At 43.8% G+C, this 19,196-nt stretch overlaps 5 protein-coding genes across 5 annotated transcripts; 2 read left to right on the top strand and 3 right to left on the bottom strand.

Moving 5' to 3' along the window:
• Window positions 1-3,186: 3,186 nt before the first annotated feature.
• Window positions 3,187-10,739, top strand: H6S33_009625 (uncharacterized protein; the record flags this gene model as incomplete). Its single annotated transcript, XM_044841040.1, has 10 exons — window positions 3,187-3,208; window positions 3,302-4,505; window positions 7,329-7,413; window positions 7,482-7,613; window positions 7,677-7,727; window positions 7,780-7,968; window positions 8,030-8,047; window positions 8,108-10,304; window positions 10,367-10,521; window positions 10,584-10,739. The coding sequence occupies 10 exons, from the start codon at window positions 3,187-3,189 to the stop codon at window positions 10,737-10,739; spliced, it is 4,209 nt and encodes a 1,402-aa protein (XP_044698440.1).
• Window positions 10,740-10,938: 199 nt separating this feature from the next.
• On the bottom strand, window positions 10,939-11,637 carry H6S33_009624 (uncharacterized protein; the record flags this gene model as incomplete). The annotated part of the gene is made up of 3 exons (XM_044841039.1): window positions 10,939-11,046; window positions 11,114-11,427; window positions 11,487-11,637. 3 exons carry the CDS (start codon window positions 11,635-11,637, stop codon window positions 10,939-10,941), a joined length of 573 nt encoding a protein of 190 aa, XP_044698439.1.
• Window positions 11,638-12,635: 998 nt separating this feature from the next.
• On the bottom strand, window positions 12,636-13,622 carry H6S33_009623 (uncharacterized protein; the record flags this gene model as incomplete). The annotated part of the gene is made up of 6 exons (XM_044841038.1): window positions 12,636-12,640; window positions 12,716-12,781; window positions 12,852-13,055; window positions 13,117-13,263; window positions 13,327-13,392; window positions 13,466-13,622. 6 exons carry the CDS (start codon window positions 13,620-13,622, stop codon window positions 12,636-12,638), a joined length of 645 nt encoding a protein of 214 aa, XP_044698438.1.
• Window positions 13,623-14,008: 386 nt separating this feature from the next.
• Window positions 14,009-15,469, top strand: H6S33_009622 (uncharacterized protein; the record flags this gene model as incomplete). The annotated part of the gene is made up of 3 exons (XM_044841037.1): window positions 14,009-14,117; window positions 14,188-14,299; window positions 14,359-15,469. The coding sequence occupies 3 exons, from the start codon at window positions 14,009-14,011 to the stop codon at window positions 15,467-15,469; spliced, it is 1,332 nt and encodes a 443-aa protein (XP_044698437.1).
• A 464-nt stretch (window positions 15,470-15,933) lies between these two features.
• On the bottom strand, window positions 15,934-16,981 carry H6S33_009621 (uncharacterized protein; the record flags this gene model as incomplete). The annotated part of the gene is made up of 2 exons (XM_044841036.1): window positions 15,934-16,382; window positions 16,495-16,981. The coding sequence occupies 2 exons, from the start codon at window positions 16,979-16,981 to the stop codon at window positions 15,934-15,936; spliced, it is 936 nt and encodes a 311-aa protein (XP_044698436.1).
• Between the last annotated feature and the right edge of the window lie 2,215 nt (window positions 16,982-19,196).

Genomic DNA, 19,196 nt, shown 5'->3' with positions numbered 1-19,196 from the left:
AATCCGTGGTGCACACAGATTAAGACTTCGAGCTTCCCTAATTATACAAAGAGGTGTTGGTAGAAAGACGAACCTACATAGACCTCGGCTTTCGGGGCCAGGAGTTAAAGGTGGAAGGTGATGTTGATGGGACAGCGAACGAACTATCGATCAATTAATCACTAGCTCAATTAGCCAATAAACATCAGGAAATATCACCCAATGGTTAACCTCAATCATCGCTCACTTCAAAATCTTCTTTGTATGATCTCAGCGGCGAGGAATAGGTTTTAACTAACGCAAGGCTCACTTTCACCAAATACTCACTCTAGAATCTTGTTTTTCTGGTTCGCTATTTGTTTTCGTATTATTTGGAGAGTCCAATGATCGCGAAAGCTTGAACTGGTTCCTTCAGGTATGTAATTATAAATTCAGTGCAGGTGCCGGAGGAGATCTTATACGGACGTTGGCACAGGTTATTGATATACGTCCCGTCCCAGTCGCAAATATTATTGGCCAATCGGATAGCCCCATTGGGCAACTGTGAATTTTATTTTTCACTTACAAGGCAGTTTACTATAATCCTCATGGCATTTGAAGTTGTATTAGAGTTGAATTCATCTACCTAGCTTGAGGTACGTTGTTCTATAGATCTATTCCGTGGAAAGTCGTCGACCTTAATTATATATAACTACATGTAGCTATCATTAAAAATGGTTTATTTGCACTTACTTATCTAGACCAAGGATGGAGCAAGGGCACATACATGTATGTAGGCACATACCATAGAAAGGACTTTTGGTTTTTTTTAGTTGTGAATGAACTAGACTATATTAAGTGCAGCTATCGCTACTACCTGTTGTATTGTTGATCATGATGGAATATCGAACTTTTGTCAAATTCCCGCAGGCATTGGTCAACTGGACAGGAAGAAACTCAGTGACTGTTTGCCAAATCTCAGGAAGAATTGGTCAGTAGCCCATATTGGTCAATAGGACGGCCAGTTGGGCAATGGGCCGGGACGGAACATATATATTTGAGATTAAGTTATCTCAATGGAACATGCCCGGGTTTGAGCCCCTACAGCCCCTAATGAGAATGGAGTTGCTTACATACAAACTCTACGGAGCGTGGAAATGTGTATTTCGAAATAAGGTATTTTACCGACTTTCCTATACCCGTTTCACCGTGTATGTATGTAGCTGTCTCGCTTTAGCAATCAAGTTAATTTGGCAGCCCTCTTGCTCGAATAGTAACGAGTGAGAAGGATTTTGAAGTTCCTTCAACTACATGTAGTCAACATGGTACGCTGATGAGAGAAGCAGAAACTCCAGGGAGAGCGGGTACCTACACCCAGTTTTGGTAACGACCAGGGGTCCTAATGATTTATCTTAGGGTCGGGTCATAACGATTTTAATGGGACCGGGTCTTCGGCCGGTCATAATGTAGGTCGTATCAATGCCAAGAAAGGCGGTTCTATTAGAAAAAGATACAGACTTTTCTTTTCTCGAGTTTCCTATAACTTGATGATACGACCCAGGGAGATGATATGACCTAGATTATTACCTTTTACGACCCACGGGTCCTCGGCCCGGTCCTCACACTGAGGTCTCGTGGGTCGTTACCAGTACTACTACTTACACCTAGGTACCTACCTACAGGCATCTCTAACGCGAACACTTTCATGGCAACTCGAACACTTTCAGGGCTGCTGCTGTTGCTGCTGCTGATGGAGTGCACAGCGGGTACCTCCAGGGCATAGCGGGCATCACGAGCTCTGAGGCAGCACAGTGCAGCGCAAGTTTCTACAGACAGCGCTTATGGAGTAGATTCAAGATTGAGCTCTTCTAAAGTACTGTCGTTCACAGGGTATTGATGGACACTGGACAGTGGGTGTTGACGGACAGGGCCTTTTGACTAATAATTCAAGGCAAAACTGGGCTTGGCTGTCTCTCTTTTGGCAAATAAATCAGTAATCGTCAAAAATTTATTAATAGCATACGTACTGAAATGACCAAGGGTGTTACTGTCTAAGGTACAAACTATTTTTTCAACACATGGCATGCTATATATACGAAATGCCATAAAAAGCCCCCGCCCACCCCCTCCCCCCCCAAAAAAAAAAAAAAAAAAAAAAAGAAAAAGAAAAAGAAAAAAAGAAAAAAAGGAAAAAAAAAAAAATCTGCTGTAACGAACGGGTTTTGTCGATCTGAATCTAAAGTTCACACCGAGTCTTGTCTGCGTTACATTGCGGAATAAGTAGGTTCGTTATAACAGAGGGCAACTGTACTCTGTACTTCCCAGGACCAGGAACAGTAAACCAATATTTACAGAGCCAAGAATCGAAACCGATGATGTTTTCACGAGTCCAACATCGAATTTGATGTGGTTGCGCGCTCAATATGAGAAGATTTCCTTACGCTACTGTAATTAGTTGCAGCTTGTAGGTACAGAGGAGAAGAAAGCCCCTTACCGCCCACCCTTAGCTCCTTCTGCACTGGAGTCCTTACATACATGTACCTACGTACATGTACCGTACTCTCTCCATTCACACCCTTAAATAATCGCACATACAAGCTATTGAATATCACCACGCTAGAGCATAATATTTCTTCGTCCCTCTGCTCTCGTCCTTTTTCTTCACGTGTGGAAAGTGCATATTTTCTAAGCTGGATAGAGAGCTAGGCTCCACAAACGCATTTTACCCATCATTTCCGTGTCCCTTTCTTTTTCACCACCTTCTCTCCATATCCCTCTCTATATCCCTCTCCCTCTCCCTTCCCCTTCCCTCCCCCTTCCCCTTCCGCTTCTCGCCCTCCTCCACTGGCTTTTCAACCGTTGCCAGCTTCCCTGCCAGGTCATCGCTTCTTCTTCAACCTGGGCCAACTTGGGCCCTATCCACTCATTTAGTCATTAGTTGGACGCATTCGCTTGTTGTCGCTCTCGCTTTTGCTTTCGGTCATCTTTCTGATCCCCATAACCTTTATTATTCCGGCCTGTTTCTTCGACAAATCTTACACTTCGATATTTACAACCATCCCCCCCCCTCTCTTCCTCTTGATACTCCCCCACTTGCATTTCTTCCCGCATGTTGAGTCGTTTGCGACCTGCATCGTATTTGCTTCCCTGAATCACTTAAGCTCTTCCAAGCCCGTTACCCAACGATCTGCACATCAAGTGTGCGCCGTGAAGATTGCCATCTAAACGATGTCTAGTTCCAATATTACCAGTGCGTTTCTGTCTTCAATTCCACCTTCCCCATACCCCCAACCTTCTTTCTTACTCCACAAGCTCCCTGAAGATTCTTTGCTGACATCTATAGCCCCGCCCACTGCTGCATCGCCTCCGTCTTTGACGTCTGTAATTTCCACCACCTCTCCAGTGCGTGACCCTACCACATCTTTGACATCATCATCTACGGCGCCCCCGATCACTACATCCCAAATAGTTCCTACCACAACAACTCAACCAACAACGTCTCCAACCCCAACATCCCCAGCCACTACGCCAACCACCACCACCTTGACAACCCCTTCTATTGTCACGGCAACTCAAGCACCAATCACAAGTACCTTCGAAACTGTCATTGTAACTACTGTTTCGCCATCAAATGAAACTCCTCGGACAGTCACGCAAACCATCACTTCGACCAATATCACCCCAGGAGGTGTAGCGACAAATCTATCATCATCTGTTTTTACATCTAGCGCCGCAACTACCGGCACTTCTACCGCGGAGCAACCGACCAGCTCTTCAGCGGAAAACTCTAATGCCGGAGGTGGGGGGTTGAACGGAACAGCAAAAGTAGTGGTTGCCGTAATTGTTCCTATTATTGGTGTTGCGTTTGTTGCAATACTTGTGTTGTTTTTATGGAAGAGGCGACAAAAGACCAGGGCTGATGCAGAAGCCAGGAGGAAAGAGGTTGAGGAATACGGATACAATCCCAATAATGATCCCCACGGGGGCGCGGCATCAACGGCGGCGGGTGTTGGGGTCGCTCGGAGCAATAGTAACGGTGAAGAAACTCTTTACGAAATGACAGAAAGCGATGGAGCTGGTTATAGAGGATGGGGGTCGACAAACGGAGGGAGGAAAGCGTCAAATATGGGCTCGAGTGTGGGGACTAGCGTACCAATGTCCCCTGTTGGGATGGCATTTTCGGATGGGGGTTTCACTCAACAGCAACAGCAACAGCAGCAGCAGCAGCAACAAAATATCATTGGCCCCGTCCCAGATGGGTATACGGGCGTAGCGACTTCGCCTAGTACATCTACCTTCCCTGCGGGCAACTCACCTTCTGTTGATGGTTCAAATGCTCCTTTGATACATGGGAGTCGGCCTTTAACAGCAGACTCTAGTGTAATTGGAGCCATGAATGGTCCTGTCGCGGCGGAAAATTCCGGGGGAATTCATAGAGGCATTTCTAATGCATCTTCAAATTATTCCGCCATGACTCAGTCAGATCAATCTGATGTTGGTCAACCCATGTCCCATCACGATGCCCAATACTATGGTGTGGATGATGGGTATGAGGATGCATATTACTCCTCGAGGAACCCCGCCCATCCCTATTCAGGAGATAATGGTTATGGACCAGCCCCTGTCATTAGGGATGTCTCTGCTAGACGTAACACTCGCATTGAAACACCCACAAGCACCCACTTTCCTCAACAGGGTAATAGTGGTATTGCCCAGAATTTTTAGGAACCGCAACGAGCCAAAGCTTGTTAAGAATCCCTGAGGTTTCTAGAAATTTGTTGAAAACTTGGTAGTTATTTCTTTTTTGACCTTCCTTCTTTCTCTAATATCACTGTCTTGAATATGAGAACGACTTGTCTCGTATATCTTTAAGACCCAACATTAAAGGAATGGGGGTTATTCTGTCTACATCATTCTACAAGGTTGTATTCCGAGGTTTTTGTTCTGTCACCTTTTTTTTATCTTATCTTTTATCCTCCCCCCATCTTCGCATTTGAATCATCTACCAAAGGTACAGAGTTTAGTGCTTTTATGCCATATCTGTCATTTTTCTCTAAATTTTGTTTCTTTTTTGTCCCTTTCCCTCACTCTTATACATTGTATTTCTTTGGGCGAAAAGGTGGAATATCAACCTTTCTAATGTTGGAGATATTGACCCTATGGGCCTTTCTGAAAATTGCTCCGGTTAGCTGAAAAATGGCAATATTTGAGTGTATGTTCTTTCCGAATGGTGTCGAGTACATGTTTTCTCGTGATGCGGGGCTGAAATGGGACAAGGGTTCAAGTCTGGGAGTTTGTATGAGTTATTGTATGTACCTGCAAAGGCCAGGGCGACTGCAGTAGGCTTGGCTGTTAGGTTGTTGTGGTCACTCGCTTTGCGGCGAAGGATGGAGTCCGATTTGCTGTTCTCATGCGCAATGAGACTCATGACTTCATCCGTCTTTGTTGTTTGTTTTGATTTTGGGTACAGTGGCAGCATTCTTTTATAAACTAGGTTTGCCCAAACGTACTTGCGTATTGGTTCGGTTCCTACCCGATCCCACATGTATGTATTTGCTCTGCCTCATCCACTACACCCCGAGCGCACATCTACTCTTTTCTGGTTGCGCATGCACTCAAGTCGTGAAACGTCCAGGATTGGTGTAATCCAATCTATCTGGGCACACGTAGTATTTATATATCGGATCGCTCACTATGGCATGTCATTCATGCATTACCTAACAACGAAAAGCCCCAATATTAATATGTTGAATGAGGGGACTGGAATTTTAGTATGCCACCAGTTAAGTCAATGTCGATATATCAATCTAGGAGTCTCTAACCGGCGCTCAATAGGCGAACATTACAGTGTAAGATCATCTCCTTGGTGTTTATAATCAAATAAACCGTTCTTCTTAAAAAGGAGAACTGCCATACTTTTGTGGTATCTATGGGGATTTGCACAGAGACCGAATTATAACGGCGTTATGTACTGCATGCAAAAGCATCTATTCTAACCAGTGGGTCGGCGGATGATTCGATTTCATAGACCCAAAATTGAATTTTGTGCATATATCAACATCTACATCTAGTGCTGGTAGAGCCTAAATAGATTATTGGGTGTCGTTTATTTGATGTTGTCGAGGCTGCTCCATTGAAGTGCAAATATCTATAATCACTCCTGTCGTCTTACGGGGGGGGGTGCAATTGAAGAAACTGGACAATGGTGTGAAGTCAACAATTTCCCATGGGTACGTACGGTACTATAGGTATGTATATATTGTAGGTGTTGTTTACTGGTTGGCGAAAGGCCGAAAGTAGGGGGACCAATAGCGTGAGAGGTTCCACAGATATTTTCAGCCACGTTGACATCGATACTGCTGTTCAGAGGTAGAAACGATGATGCTGGATCTGAGACCTGCGTTTACGAGGCCGATCACTGGCCAAGGCTCGCTTAAAATCCGGGTAATACTACATGTATGCATCTATATCCGCCCACATCAATCTTGAAGGACATGAGGTGGTTGAGTTGTGGAGTCTGCAGATGGCACCAGACCGGACACAAATAAACGGCAAAGCTTACGAAAGCCATAACCACATATAGTGTTTACATCGTCGATATTCATATTATGTAGTACTTACTGGCTACTGCTAGAGCTGCGGAGTAGAATGCATATATATTAGCAAAGAAGAAGCGAATAAAGAGGTGAGGTGGAGTTTGATACCGGAGATTCTTTCTTCCTCAATTCCTTGCGTTGGATCCAGTCGGTTAGATCGATATAAATAAACAATGGTGGTTCAGGGCCTGTAGATCGAGCTCGATTCTTGGATGCGGCCCTTGCCAACATTTTATCAAGCCAACAACTACAGCCGTAGAAGAGCGCACGTTTGTCTTTACAGATCCCTCATTGGCTCTCAACCATAAATCTCTTCACGATATTTGGAACCCACGGGCGATTCCTCCGCGCTCGCTGACTGCGAAGTACATTTTCGAAGAGAGGGGCAAAGGTTGATAGAGTGAAGGAAAGAGGAGGGTAGGTTGCGTTCCAATATGGATGCCAGCAACTTCCACCAGGGTGACTGACAGCTACTGTTGATGAAGCTCGGCCTTCAGTCTCTGCACGCTCCCCTCTTCATCTCTACTTCGCATCATCAGCTATCAAGCACTCAACATTCCATCCCCTGACTGTAGGCTGCAATAATCCTTTCCACGTGACAGGAGGAAGCGGGGATCCCGAGCAGTTGCGCCCCGCCATCTCCGGAGCCTCACCATAAGCCAACGGCGGTAGCATAAAACAGCAGCATGTGAGAAAACCGCATCTTGAAACCCTTGAGCAAATTTATGCTGTTATGGGATGCACAGAGTAAACTGACATTTCGAGTGTGTATAGGAAGTTCGGAAAAACCTTAGCAAAGCGGCAATTGGACATTCCCGAGTATGCGGCCAGCTTTGTCAACTACAAAGCTCTCAAAAAGGTCTTTCCTCCTTGCTTTAGTTCATTCTGTATTCCTTAAATTCAAATCTGACGGTTTTCTATACGTAGCTTATCAAATCGCTGGGCGCTGGAGTAAAGGCACCAGCTCCTCCAGTACCTTTCCAAAGCCCGGGAGGTCGTTCCTTCAGTAACCCACAGGCTACCTTGCAAGCAAATAAAGCCACCTTCTTTTTTAAACTGGTCAGTTTGACCTAACATCTATTAGTATGATCAGGAGCTGAATTAGGAGCCGAATGAATACAGGAAAGAGAGCTGGAGAAGGTGAATACGTATTATTTGCATAAAGAGGCTGAAGTAGGACGCAGCCCCGCCGTATTGTACACACGGTCACTGACCTTAGCGACAGCTGAAACTGCGGTTGAAAACATTGATAGACAAGAAGAGACTTATACAATCCAGGAGCGAGACTACCTCTAAAATTTCAGCAACATACATTACTTTGCAGGAGGGATTCCGACAATTTCAACATGACCTAAGCAAGTTACAGCAGTTTGTTGAAGTCAACGCTACCGCATTTTCGAAGATTTTAAAAAAGGTAATTTAGAGGCATATATCTACAGTACCCGTGAATCAGGTTGCTAATAAAATGCTTGTAGTGGGATAAATCGTCGAAGGTATTTTAGGCCTACCCACCGAGTCTTCTGAGGCCAATTTACTTACAAAATGTCTCGCAGTCACGGACAAAGGAGCTTTATCTTTCTAGAGCGGTAGAGGTTCAACCATGTTTCAATCGAGATGTTATAACAGAGCTCTCGGACCAGGCAACAACCAGCCTTCTCGAGCTAGAGGCTTGGGCAGAGGGGGAGAATATCTCTTTTGACAGAAAAGGGGGCGAAGGTGCTCTCACCGGGCGTTTGCTTGGCACAGACGAGAGCGATGCCGATGCCGAATTTCTGAGAGCTATCTTTTCCGAGAATACTACCGTTTTGAAGGAGTGGATAGCTCGATTGGAGGGATCTGGAAACGCGCGTGAGAAGGTCACTAGAGCCTTTCTTGCCGCTATTCCCGAAGGTTCCGAGGAGTCACTTGGAGTGCTTATGGAAACCAACCTAATCGATTATCATTCAGAGGATGAGATCAATGAGAGAAATTGTCTTCACGAAGCTGCAAACGCTGGTAGAATGTCAATTCTCAAGGTTGGATTACAGCAAGGGGTGGATGTTGCTCGAGCTGATGTTTATGGTCGAATACCATTACACTATTCCTGCATTCATGGACACGTTGAAATGGTACAGATATTGGTTGATGTCAAGCCGTCGACGATCGATGCCATGGACCACGATAATTTCACTCCGTTGATACACGCTATAACACAGAACAAACAGCAGTGTGTCTCTAAATTGATTGCCTGCAATGCACGGATAGATCCGAGGCATGAGCAGGACTATATTCCGCTCAACTTGGCCTGCCAGTATGGCCTTTGCGAGATTTCGGAAATTCTCCTCAAACATAATGCTCGTATCTTACCAGACGCAGAAGGCCTTTACCCCCAGCACCTAGTCGCAAGATCTGGCGAGTCAGTACGGCTTCTGATGTTACTAAAACAGTATGGAGCGAACCTAAATGAGGTGGACAAGTTATTTCAATGGACGGCTGTGTTCCATGCTGCAAGCGAAGGGCATGTAGAATGCCTGAAAGCTCTTCTAGAGAGCGGTGCTAGGAGTGACATTTTAGACGAGAAAGAGCTTTCTGCCATGTATTATGCAGCTTGGGAGGGTCATCTCGAGTGTATGCAACTTCTTTCGGCAGCAGGTGGAGGACTTGGTATCGTCGGAACCTTTCCTCATAAACCATCACCTGCTTCAATTGCCTCAACGCAGTCTGGAACACATATGACTATTGACTCCGACGGAATTCCCGATCTCTCTCTTCCCCCTCCCATCCTTCCTCTGCGTCGATATGGGCACAATTTCCTTGAAAACAAGACCTTCGTTCAGCTCACTTTCCACGAGGCGGGTACTGAGCCAATACTCTTTTACCAGGACGACAAATATCCCGCAGCTAGACTCACTATATCATCGAAGTCATCGGATCTCATTCCCCGAAATCTCCTCCTTCCTCTCAGCGAGGATCTCAAAACAATATCCTTTCAAATTGATACATTGGATCAATTTACCATAGATTTCGACATATACCCAACCTTTGGGTCTAAGGTGATTGCGCGGACGATTGCTTTACCGAATACCTTTAGCTCAAGTAGCTCTGGTCATTGTGTTTTGCCGCTTTTCGACCCTCGCCTTCGGGCTATGGGGCGAATATCTTTCGATTTCCAAATAATCAAGCCTTTCCAAGGTGTTCCACTGGAGATAACCCATTTTGCAACTTATTGGAAAGCTACAAGTCAATTTGAGTCTCACCCGAATGCACTTATTACTGGATCATCCCTATCCGGAGAGTATGTCCGTCTTTACATCCAGCTCACCAGAGATTGCGTTCCTGTATTATACCCTAGATGGACAATACCCTTCGGTGAGCTTGAGGTCCCTGTTTCTCAGGTTAGCTTCGCTCAATTTCAAAAAGTTGGTGCTCAGTCTGGTGTGGGCATCAAGCAAAAGCTATTGGCAGTCAACAATCTTTCGGAAGCTTATCTCATACTGGCATACTCGTTTACTGGCCTCAACGAAGTTCTGTCAATTCTACCCAGTGAGGTGCACCTTGACCTTAACATTATCTATCCGACCTTTGCCGAAGAACAAGAGTATGGATTGACGGCCACGCCGAATGTTAACACCTGTGTCGACGCTATATTAAATACCGTATTTGATCATGCCAGAGCATTGAAGCAAACATCACATGATTTAACAAGATCTATTGTCTTTTCTTCATCGAATTCCAATGTTTGCACCGCGCTTAATTGGAAGCAACCAAATTGTGAGATTATCTTGAGTCGTTAACATGAATAACATGGTCGATGCTAATATATTGCAATGTAGACCCAGTGTTTTATTGTAATGATCTTGGGAAAGAGCCAGGAGACGATTTGAACGAAGTAGCCTCAAGCGCCAGGAGTTGTACGTCTATCAAGGAGGCTGTTAGATTTGCATCGAACAACAATTTAATGGGACTCATATGTTCTTCTCGACTCTTAGTAAGTCTATTCCAAGTTCCAAACGTGGCAGGGAATAGGTAAATTTATTCATTTCTGTATAGGATATTGTGCCGGCCCTTGCTCAGAGTGTAAAGGTCGCGGGCTTGGTGTTGGTTGCTCACACCGCAAATGATCCATCCCCAGCTATTCTCGCATCTGTCGATGGTGTTCTAAGGAAAGAAGGGGTTTTAAAGTTTGAGGAGACAATTGATATGTGAACTGCTAAGAGGAAATTTATGTATTACTATCTTTTTGTTCCAATTCCTTCCTTCTATTGAGTAGAAGATGGAATTACTGAGGGGATATTGATATTCTGAATTCATTTTCTAGAATCCCCTCCTTCGGCCAGGGCATAAATGTACCCCTATGTACATAATATTTACATCCTCCAGTTCGAAAGATGTTGTGAAGAGAAACTCAAGATTGAAGAGATTCTAACTGGGGGAACGGATCGGCTTTAGAATTATCAAGTAGAACTATTTGACGTCCATCGTCCATAATTAGATCCCACCGCAGCGTCTCGAACTACAATAACCGCATGTTATGTAAATAATAAATCTACAAAGTTTATGGGATAGCACGAGAAACATACCATACCCATCCTCGTCCTTCGCACGCTTTTGAAACGCATAAGGCCCTCACCCTTGGTTCCTTTGACTCGATAAGATATATCAATATCGCCATGGAGCTGACTCAACTTCCCACTGATCCAAGGCATCTTGTACTTATAGGTAATCTCGTCACCAAGAAGCTGTCGAGCTTCGGGGTGGACACGGAGCGCATAAAGAGTTGATGAAACAACGGAAGTGGATGACTTTTGGTAATTGAAAAGAGCGAGTGTACTGGCCCCCAAGATGACAAGGAAGACAGGAACGGATATCAGCGTCGAGCGGCGGGGACCCACGGCTGTTAGGGTTCTTATTATCAGTCTCAGCTACAACCGAGAGTAAGGAATGGAATCCGACCTGGAAGCGCACGGTCACTCCTTCTCTCTGTCAAAACCTGGCCAGTTTTGGGAGCAATGGTGATTTTACGCGATTGAATTGAGAACGCATTACGAAGGAGATACCTCGAAGGTGAAGAGAAGAGGCAGTAGTTTGTGGTTCGGATAGCCATTTTTGCTATGGTGATGATTGGTTTCAATTATCAAATGATGTTCGAGATCGAATGAGCTTAAAGACAAACGCCAAGACTCAGAAACAGATATGTGTAGGTACATATGACGTGAAAATCATCTCTTCCGTAGTTGAAGACGTGCTAGGCCCACGACGGCGATATCTAAATATAACTCTATAGATTCGCCAGAATAGGTAGAGCAGGCATCTTTCACGGTTAAACGGGGTTCACGGAGGGTTTGTATTTGAGGCCGAGTTAATTTGAAGTGATCGAATCTTTTCATAGGCTATTTTTATTTTAAAATGAAAGATTTGGCTTGAACTAACCTTCAGGGGCATGATATGGTTTTTGTAAATTTTTGATTTTTCTGAAAACAAGTTGATGCAAGGCAGAAAAGGAAAATCAAGACTTTTGCATTTGACTGTATTTCAAGGGATAAATAAAATACAATTAATGAATTAAACAAAAAAAAAAAAAAAAAAAAAAGAAAGGGATAAATAAAACCCAAATTTCCTCATGGTACAGTCCTAATCTCTACTTATTGCTTGTCTCTTTCATAGCAGCATAGTGACATACGGGTAAATGACAACTGGTCAAATAAACATAATGGGATTCTGGGTACATATATGTTACTTTGGTATTGATTCGTGACCATATAGATTATCCGCTACACAAAAGATCACTCGATTTTGGAGCTATCCAATATAATCAACAGAAATCAAGGTCGATGTTCGATATTGGATTCTGATCTCAAATCGCTTCTGGTAGCTCTCCAACAACCCTAACATCATATTACCTCAATATCCTAATTTTGGAGAAATACAATGATATTTGTTTGTAACCGACCAGGCCCTGAGTGCGAAGCGTCTGCAGAGATTTCAGCCTTGCTAGTAATTCATGCTAATACCAGATGCCCATACCGGGGGTAAAGGAGAGAGAAACCCAAGAAATTGATTCGAACGCCCCCAAAACGCCATAGCTCCGATAGTTCGCCTAACCTACCCTGACGCGTAAGACTCGTCGGCATATTCTTTGAAAAGCTGTCTCATCCCTTTGAGAAATAGTGAAAAGTCTCTACTTTCGTTCAATTTGTCCACTACATCGATTATTTTCGTCTTGTCTACCTTTGGCCGACATTGTATGACTGCACGAGCCAGAGTTAAGCGATGCTTGAGATAATTAAGTCGATAACGAGGTTGCTCAGTGATTCATACCTTCATAGTCTCTAGTAACCATGTTGACAATGAAAGAGAACTCTTTAGTCCAATCGGAATCAATAATATGTGTGAAGACAAACTTCAGGTGGTCGGTGACACCTGCCCCTTCTATACGCATGCCTAGATAATCTTCCCAGAACAAGAGCTCTGGGGTATTACGTGAAGCTTGAGAACTCAAGGTTTTACGTTCAGCCGCTCTCACTGGAAGTTGAGGTTAGTAAACTTGGAACCAGTACTGGCTTATGGGATGAAGGTTGCGTACTTTTTCTCTTCTTGAGTATAGCTTCTTGAGTCTCTTCAATTTGCGCTAAAAGGTGTGTGCGTTGTTCCTCTTTACATTGCTTTTTGCGGGCCATCTCAGAAATGGCTTGTTCTGCTTCAGCAGCTTCTTGGTCTTCTTTTGCAACGACTAAATAGAAAAAGACGAATTAGGAGCAACATTCCCATAGATCAAATTATTGCCACCACTTACTCTCAGCGACATCTTTCTCCTTTTGCTTATAGTGCTCAATTTCTTTCTTTAACATCCGCTGGGTATCTTCATCAGTGCAGTTCAATCAGTTTTCTAAACTCAGTTCATATGTAGCGCAAACGTGAGAGAGAGCACTTACCTTTATCCTCGACAACGTTTTTGGCAAACTCGTTTCTCTCCTCCAAGATACGCTTCCGGTTTCTCTCAATATACTCGTCGAAATTGACTGTAAAACGCACCATGCGGTCTCTGAGCTCTTCAAAGCCGAAATTGATCGGAGGGAGAGTAACAGCCATAGATGGGTTTGAATGGAAGGTTGTGTGTATACCTTGGGTCGATGGAAGGGTTGAAAGACATTTGGCGAGAAGAGGCTCTGTTTGTGTGCTATTAGATGCGGTCTACGCAGATACCGTAGTGGAAGTGTTGTGGGTTGTTGCCGTAGTAACAGAAGAATCTTATCTGCTTATCGGGCATCCGCCAGGCGGCAATGTCCGCGTCACATGACGAGCAAACTTCATATCTCAAAAATAAGTCATGTGATCCGTACTTATACTTGGTGCGAAGCTCCGGTCGCTGCTGCAAGCTTGAATCGACACGCAAGTTCTCCAACAAGACAAAAAAAAGACAACCTACAGACATCAATTATCACCATATTTTGTACACGTAATAAGCTTCTTGAAAGATGAGTGGATTTCAAGATGTACGCGATGTGATGGACATCAGTGGTCCCTCTGAGAGCACCCCACGAGCTCCTCCCTTGAAGAAACAAAAAACTGTTGAAAAACGACCAGGTGTGTTCATTAACTCACCCATTTCTGTCTTTTTATGAGTTTGTATGCTGACTTTATTGGTAACCGAAAGATGGAATTACCCGTGAGCTTTTCGCGTTACTGGGGGAGAATCCTCCGCCAGTAGCTATAGTCGAAAATAAATTCAAAGAGAAGCCAAGGTGGATGGGAAAGGCCAACCCATGGTATGTTTGAATATCTTTGTGCAAGGTAGATGACCGCCAGTTAACTTAGATATATACAGGGAATGGAAGGATTTTACCAACCCGGCGCGGACCGACAATCTTATTTTACGACATTGGGAACGAAAGAGTAAAGAATCCCCTGATCTCGAATACCGATTCTCGAAATTCAATGTCAAGGTCGATATCCCCACATACTCTGACGGAGAATATGAAATTCTGAAAGATCTGGATTGGTCTCGAGAGGAAACCGATTATCTTTTCAATCTCTGCCGTGAATACGATCTCCGCTTTATCATCATATGGGACCGCTATGACTTTCCTGATGGCAAGTCAAGAAGCGTCGAGGATCTAAAAGCGCGCTACTATTCAGTATGCCGAAGCCTGATGGAATTGAGAACACCGCTCAACCGGATGTCGCCTGAGGAAACCCAGATATTTAATACGCTCAATTTCGATAAGGAGCGAGAGACTTCCAGAAAGAAAATGGCAAATGTACTCTTTGCGAGGACACCCGAACAGGTGAAGGAAGAGGAAATGCTATTGGCCGAGCTTAAGAGGATCGTCACGAACCAACAGCGAACATTGGAGGAACGAAAGGATCTTTTTAATCGTCTCGAGATGCCGTCCTCACAAGGCTCAATCGCTGGATATACCGGAAGCCAAGGTTTAGCTGCTTTAAGAGAATTTATGGTCAATAGTTCAGACAAGAATAAGAAGCGAAAATCGATTGCCATGGGAGCCAATACTGGTGCGGATGGTGCCCAGCCAAGTCCTGCCGTGACTTCAATATCCGAGAAGGCTAGCACAACAACAGCTGCATCACAGAAGGAAGCAACACAACCGAAGAAACAGGCCAGGAAACTTTCAGGTGAAGAAATGAAAGAGTATGGTGTGATATATCACGATAAACTTTCTCAGGGAATCAAATTTCGTTCGTCGATGGTGGCGACAAACGTCAAGGGCGGTACAGCACAGAAGGTTTCGCAGGCTTTGGCTCAACTAGAAATTGCACAAAGGTTGACCATGCCAACATCGAAAACGATTCAGAAATATGAGCAACTGCAAAGCAATGTGGGAATACTTTTGGATACTAAGAAGCTGCTTGAAAAGGTGGAACAGGAGCTGAGGGTCCTCAAGGCGCAACAGGATGCGGTAAAAGAAGACACTTGATAAACTATTTAACCGCAAAAATGTACGATACATGATTTCGCGCAGTTGGGTATGGGAACTTGAACATTTCACGAAGGTGGGAGACTTTCTGATTGTAAGCAAATTAGCTTAGTATCGATAAAAAAGAAACCCTTTTCAATAAAAGCTTTTAAGAGAATAAAGTTGACAGCGATTGGATGGAAACCTAGGGAAAGTGACAATAATAAAGAAAAGAAAAAAAATCTCCAAGAGCGCCTGAACAACCCGGTATTTTCAAGCACTCAACGCCCTGCCATACAAATGAACAGCTATATTGCATTACGACCTTAACACGAGACCCCTATGATTCTCCAGTGAAAGCTTCTGTGCTTTAACCAAATATTTGACACGTAAACTAGCCTCTCCCAAAACGGATATTGATTTCTCAAATTTGCGACTCTTTAACAACCTAGAATAGGATTAAAGAACCATTTTTTGAGCAATGCTTATGCGACAGCATCGACTGAAACAATTGATATAGGAAAGTTGGTCTCATTGCTAGATGTTTTCTTTTCAGCTTCCTTTGCCTTTGCAGCTGCGGCGATTATGGAGGCGTGATCGATTCCTACAGCTTCTTTCGCAATTTGAAGGCTGATTTGTGGACTAGCTGGAGAAATTCGAAGAACTTTTCCTGTATGCCCATCCTCTGATATCTTCTCAATAATAACGACGCTTCGGATTGTTCCCTTAGGCTTTTTCTTGATAGCAAGCTTTTCGTGAAGCTCATAGGACGGGTCACAAAGAAGGGTGTATGTGAGATTTTGCTTAGACTTGAACTTTTCGTTTGTTGCTGGGCTGTCGCCAGAAAGCCCATAAACGGTATAGCCAGCATCCAAAAACGCGGTGAAGCTATCCCTGAAAAGACATGCCTGGGCAATACAGCCCGGAGTAGAGGCTTTGTACATGAACAGTTAATATCCGAAAACGGAGAACACTAAGGGAATTTGAGAAAGAAGCGTTTATATGCATAGGCTTGTGCAGGTAAGTGGAACAGGTGTATCAAATACCTTTAGGATAAGCAAAAATAATAATTCCCTTCTGTGCACTCTTAAGCAGGCTTTCTATTGTGGTCTTACTACCATCCTCGGTCTGAATTTCAGGAAGATCGGTTGGCACCAAATCACCGTCCTTGAGCCCTTCTGACATTTCATCAGCCTTTTTTGTCTTGGCGGGGTTTGCGACAGACTTCACGGCCATCGGTTTGGCAGTAGTTTTTGCAATAGATTTAGAAGTGGCCTTTGCAGGCTTCTCAGCATTTCCGACCTCCTCGGGGCTTGCAGCAGCCCTGGAAGATGAGGCAACTTCCACGGGTTTGGTGAGAGCAGCTTTCAAAGCGATCGCGGTGCTATCGGTAGCAGTTTTGATCTTCTTGGCTGTAGAATTCTTCGGCTCGGCGGATGCGCGCTTTTTGTACTCCGGGGCAGGAGAGGGGGGTACGGGGACGTTTTTTTTCGCAGCGTTACGGCCGCTTCTGCGTAGTGGGACCTCAGACATGACGATTAAGATAAACCAGAGGGATGCGTAAAGGATGGGATGAAGGTGCGAAAGACAAGTGCGTTGGCTGTTCTAATACACACACCGAGAGATGAGAATAGGGGATGATTTTTGCAATGTTCCTTCTTTTTAGTGAAAGACCTTGCGAATGGGGATGAGAAAATTCGAGGGCGGGGGTGAGGGGAATGCGGAGAGCTCTTATTTATGTTCAAGCCGGGAGGGGGTGTGAGCAGTGGACGAGGCAATAGCTGTTGTGGCAGGCGATTGAGGTTGCAATATGGTTGAGCTGTTCAATAGAGTGGTGTATCCAATAGATACAAGGTATAAAAAGCGATGTAAATTTACAATGGTACTGTATTCAATCAAAGAGCACTTCGGGACATGGTGGGGCAAGAAAATGATCGTGGTGAGATGCACGTAGATAAAGTTTCAAGAGATGAGACGTGAAATTAGAGAAGTTTGGCGCCGTAATGCGAGGAGGACCGGATTACTGTGGGCACCAATATAGCTAAAGTATGGATAAATTTAATATTTCTTTATCATTGATCGAGAGCTGGAAACCCTAATATTGACTAACAAATCAACCTATCCAAACAGAAAAATAGCTAGATACCGAATAAACTCAGATAATAGGAATTCTCAGTAAATGGAACGCTTTTAAATTATTATCTGACGTCCCATAATCAACTGGGGAGATCTGATTACTGGTGATCAACTGGCGGCTACCAGAACATAAATCAAGTGAGTATGGCGCGAGAAGTTATAAGGGGTGAGTGTGTAAACTTCAACAGACTTTCCTTTAAAAAATTCTGATTGGGTCACTAAGCTGTCTCACCTAGGGTAAGGTTTAAAAATTTAAAGGCTAGGGATATGGCAAACGGAATTATTAGTTGATTACACAGAGTAGAGATAGAGAATTACGAGAGTAAAGATTTTTTTCTGTAGAATCCGAGTCAGTACCCCTCAAACTACTACAGCAAAGATGTCAACAAAAGAACTTGAATATAGTTGTCGGACAGGAAAACCGATTAGTCGCCAAGCAGTATGGAAAAGGAAAAAGCTTGCAATGCAGAAAGAAGCTCAGGGCACGGAAGGCTCAAGTTTCTCATCGGTTAAAGAAGTTATAGAGAATTGGCCGTTAGCACCCGGTCTTCAAACCGTTATGGAAATGCGAAGAAGGATACTTGAATCAGGTAATTGGAAATTTTTAAAACTAAAGTGAATCAAACAGCTAATCAATTCAGCATTGTTTGATATCAAAAAACTTCTCAAGTCATCTAAATATCCTACGGGCCAGGATTATTCTCGTCATTTACAAGTTCAGTATTTTATAAATCTTGAATTGAAACGACCGATTGCTTTCTCTTCCAACAACACTCGAGAAAAATTAGCTCTACAAGTAGCAAACTCCTTCAACGGTGGTAGTAAGCTAGCAAGCTTTATATTACAAAGAGAAAGAAGTTGGATTAGAAGATGGTAAGCTTGACTATTAGAATTTTATTAACCTTAAACATTTACTGATAACAATTGAAGATATATACAATCAGGTTTACAGGGGAAAACCGCATCAGCTCAATCGATTTTAAATGATGAAGGTACTTTGATTGCAGTTAGAGAATATATTGCCCGTGCTGGACAACAAATCACTGCACAAAGTCTTGCCGATACGGTAGTACGATATTGGAAGGATTCATTATCAACCAGTAAGGAAATTGAGAATGATTATTCAGAGGATATTATTTCTATGAAGGAGACGATTCTAGCTCTACAGAATATTGATTTAGATGAGACTAAGTGGTATTTATCTAGCCGTTCAGCTGTTACATGGCTGCATCGATTGGGCTATGATTGGAAAGAAGTTGGGAAAGGTTTATACAAAGATGGTCATGAAAGAGAGGATGTAGTCGACTATCGGCAAAACACTTTCCTACCGCAACTTGAAGCTTTAAAGCCGCGACTATTAGAATGGGACGAAAACGGCGATTATGTACGTATACCAGCTGAAATATTAGCAGCTACTGGAGAATCCCCATGTGTACTTGTTACACACGATGAGTGTACCTTTCATTCAAACGAAGGACCTACCCACTAATGGGTCAAAACTGATAGTCAACCGTTGCGGAAGAAAGAGTTAGGAAAAGGTATTATGTTATCAGGTTTTCTTACACCGCTGTCAACACTGCAAGCTCTCAAATATATTTCAAACCTTCAACTC

This window comes from Morchella sextelata (genome assembly GCF_020137385.1).
Source record: "Morchella sextelata strain SCLS chromosome Unknown scls_3, whole genome shotgun sequence".
Lineage (NCBI taxonomy): Eukaryota > Fungi > Ascomycota > Pezizomycetes > Pezizales > Morchellaceae > Morchella > Morchella sextelata.
This window is presented reverse-complemented; position numbering and strand designations above follow the sequence as displayed.